Source organism: the organism of the source record quoted next, unplaced genomic scaffold (assembly GCF_019419815.1).
Source record: "Pyrus x bretschneideri cultivar Hongxiangsu unplaced genomic scaffold, Pyrus_bretschneideri_v1 Contig98, whole genome shotgun sequence".
Classification (NCBI taxonomy): Eukaryota; Viridiplantae; Streptophyta; class Magnoliopsida; order Rosales; family Rosaceae; genus Pyrus; species Pyrus x bretschneideri.
Genome location: NW_025999840.1, coordinates 469,498 through 472,008, shown reverse-complemented (window position 1 = coordinate 472,008; position 2,511 = coordinate 469,498). Strand labels below are relative to the sequence as shown.

The following is a 2,511-nucleotide window of genomic DNA, read 5'->3' as shown; positions in this document are numbered from 1 at the left end:
CAGTATGAAGAATTAGTTATCCCGAAAACCTATTTTTCAGAAGAACAAAGAAGAAAAAAACAGCAGTAACACACACAAAACCAGTCCGCCCCATCGATGCATGAAAAACCCATAAACCACACTGCAGATGCTAGGAGTGGCAAACCCAACGCCTTCTAAGGGCTTTGGACCAAGTAGCGGCAGCATCAATTGGAGGATCCTCCGGAAATTTGTGTAACTCTAGGTGAGGGGGAAAGGTATAACAAGACCGGCCTTTTGCACCAAAAAGACGGCGTTCAATTAGCAGTGGCATAAAGCAACAACTTACCTTCCTTAAAGTGAACTGAAAATTACCTTTTAGGAGGTTAGGCTTGGGCACACCAAGGGAAACATGATTTTAAAACGAAAACTGCCAATTTCATTTTCATGGTTTAAGATAATAAACAACAGAACTAAAATATCTAATGCACGATAAGATCACATTAACAAGAGATACTATAACTTGCAATATTAACAATGATAATCACCAATAAGCAGAAATATCAGATTCAACCAATTGTTTTAGGTTCGTGATTCAAAAAGAAGAATGAAAATACCAATGTACCGTAACAGACACTACCAAACAGGAACTATGGAGAGACAGCAAACAAGTAGATACTAAAGGGACAGTACCACAGATCATGCATACAAGAAAATAGACGTGTGAACCAACCAAAACCTAGCAAGACCAAATGAACATGTCCTAATGGGATATGAAAATCTCTTTATAAACTTTAGTTTTGGTCCTCACTTGGCCATCATGACTTTGACGAACTCCTCATAGTTGATCTGCCCATCGCCATCCACATCAGCCTCACGAATCATCTCATCAACTTCCTCATCTGTCAGCTTCTCGCCTAGATTTGTCATAACATGACGAAGCTCAGCAGCAGAAATGAAGCCATTCTGGTCCTTATCGAACACTCGGAAGGCTTCCTTGAGCTCCTCCTCAGAATCGGTGTCCTTCATCTTCCGGGCCATCAAGTTAAGGAACTCTGGAAAATCAATGGTCCCATTCCCATCAGCATCAACCTCATTGATCATATCCTGAAGCTCGGCTTCAGTTGGGTTCTGCCCAAGTGAACGCATGACAGTCCCCAACTCCTTTGTAGTGATGCAACCTGAATCAAAATTAAAATTAAAAAAAATAAAAAATAAAAAATAAAAAGTATTAGTGTGGAATACAGCAAAGATATTGGTAATAAGGCTTTAGGCAGATAACTATGCTTCTTTTGTATGATGAGTGGGAAACTGTAGCCGGGCATACTAACACAAAAAAAATCACTGTACTCCCCCTAACTTTAATTCTAATACATTTTAAATGTTATGATTGTTGAGGGAATTCTGCCTAAACTGACAAAAGAAAAATACACGCATGAACTAAAAAACTATCGCATTTCAATCAAACAACGCTTTCAATATTGCACACAACATGTATAAGGCAAACAATAAAAAGAAAAACATTCATCCAGATTTCCATATTCAATATCAAAATATCAGTCAGGAAAAGACAAAATCAATTCACCGTTGTCCAACCCAAAACCACCCAACCATAAGTAAAAGATTGAGAACATACAAAAAATTGTTCATATATATTTATAGACCTAAACCCTCATGAAAGTTTGCATTTCATGCTATCCATGGGCGACAGAAACATAGAATAAATCATTTTTGTACACACACACACACACACACCCACACACATATATACATATAAAATTGCCTTGTGATCTCAATACAAGAAGAATTAATTTTGCAGCTCCAAAACCATAACAGAGAAATTGAATCAAAAACCCACTTTTACCAAAAATTGGATAATCCAAACAATGGAGGAAACGAATATGAGAATCATAATCTATCCATATATTTAAATTCCACACATTTAACCTCAAATCTTACAGATCTTATCCTCAACGATCAAAACGCACTCGGAGGATTATAAATCAATTCAATCGCTGAAAAATACTCAATCAATCACAAATTTTCACCAGAAAAAGATTAAGGTTTGATGCAATAACAGCTTTAGATCCAAATATCATAGATTAATTAGGCATAATAAGAACAAAAGGGAAAGAGAGAGAGAGAGGGATCTGAGAACGAGACCATCGCCGTCCTTGTCGAATAGGCTGAACGCCTCCTTGAACTCGGAGATCTGGTCGTCGGTGAGCTGATCGGCCATCGTTGAGAGCGTTTGGCTTCCGAGAAAATCACAGAGAAAGTGTTCCAAAGTAAAAGGAAAATACGTCTGTGCGTGTCTCGAATGTGGAAAAATGTGAGAGACGGGTAGGCTTTATATCTCAAAAGAAAGAGTGGTGGTCCATCGGCATCTGATTCCCTCTCAGCCGCACGTATACCTTCTCTTTGATTTGAACCTAGAGATTTCAATTTAATATTAGTAAAAGCATAAAAGTTATTTATATTTATATATTTTATATCTATCTATATATATAAAGGGAGAAGCTCAGTTTGGTAAAACATTCAGAAATGCCTAAA

At 37.4% G+C, this 2,511-nt stretch overlaps 1 protein-coding gene across 1 annotated transcript; it reads right to left on the bottom strand.

Moving 5' to 3' along the window:
• Nucleotides 1–496: 496 nt before the first annotated feature.
• Nucleotides 497–2,289, bottom strand: LOC125473804 (calmodulin-7). Its single transcript, XM_048577103.1, has 2 exons — nt 2,122–2,289; nt 497–1,139 (listed from the first exon to the last, which is right to left on the bottom strand). Exons 1-2 carry the CDS (start codon nt 2,195–2,197, stop codon nt 766–768), a joined length of 450 nt encoding a protein of 149 aa, XP_048433060.1. The 5' UTR covers nt 2,198–2,289; the 3' UTR covers nt 497–765.
• Between the last annotated feature and the right edge of the window lie 222 nt (nt 2,290–2,511).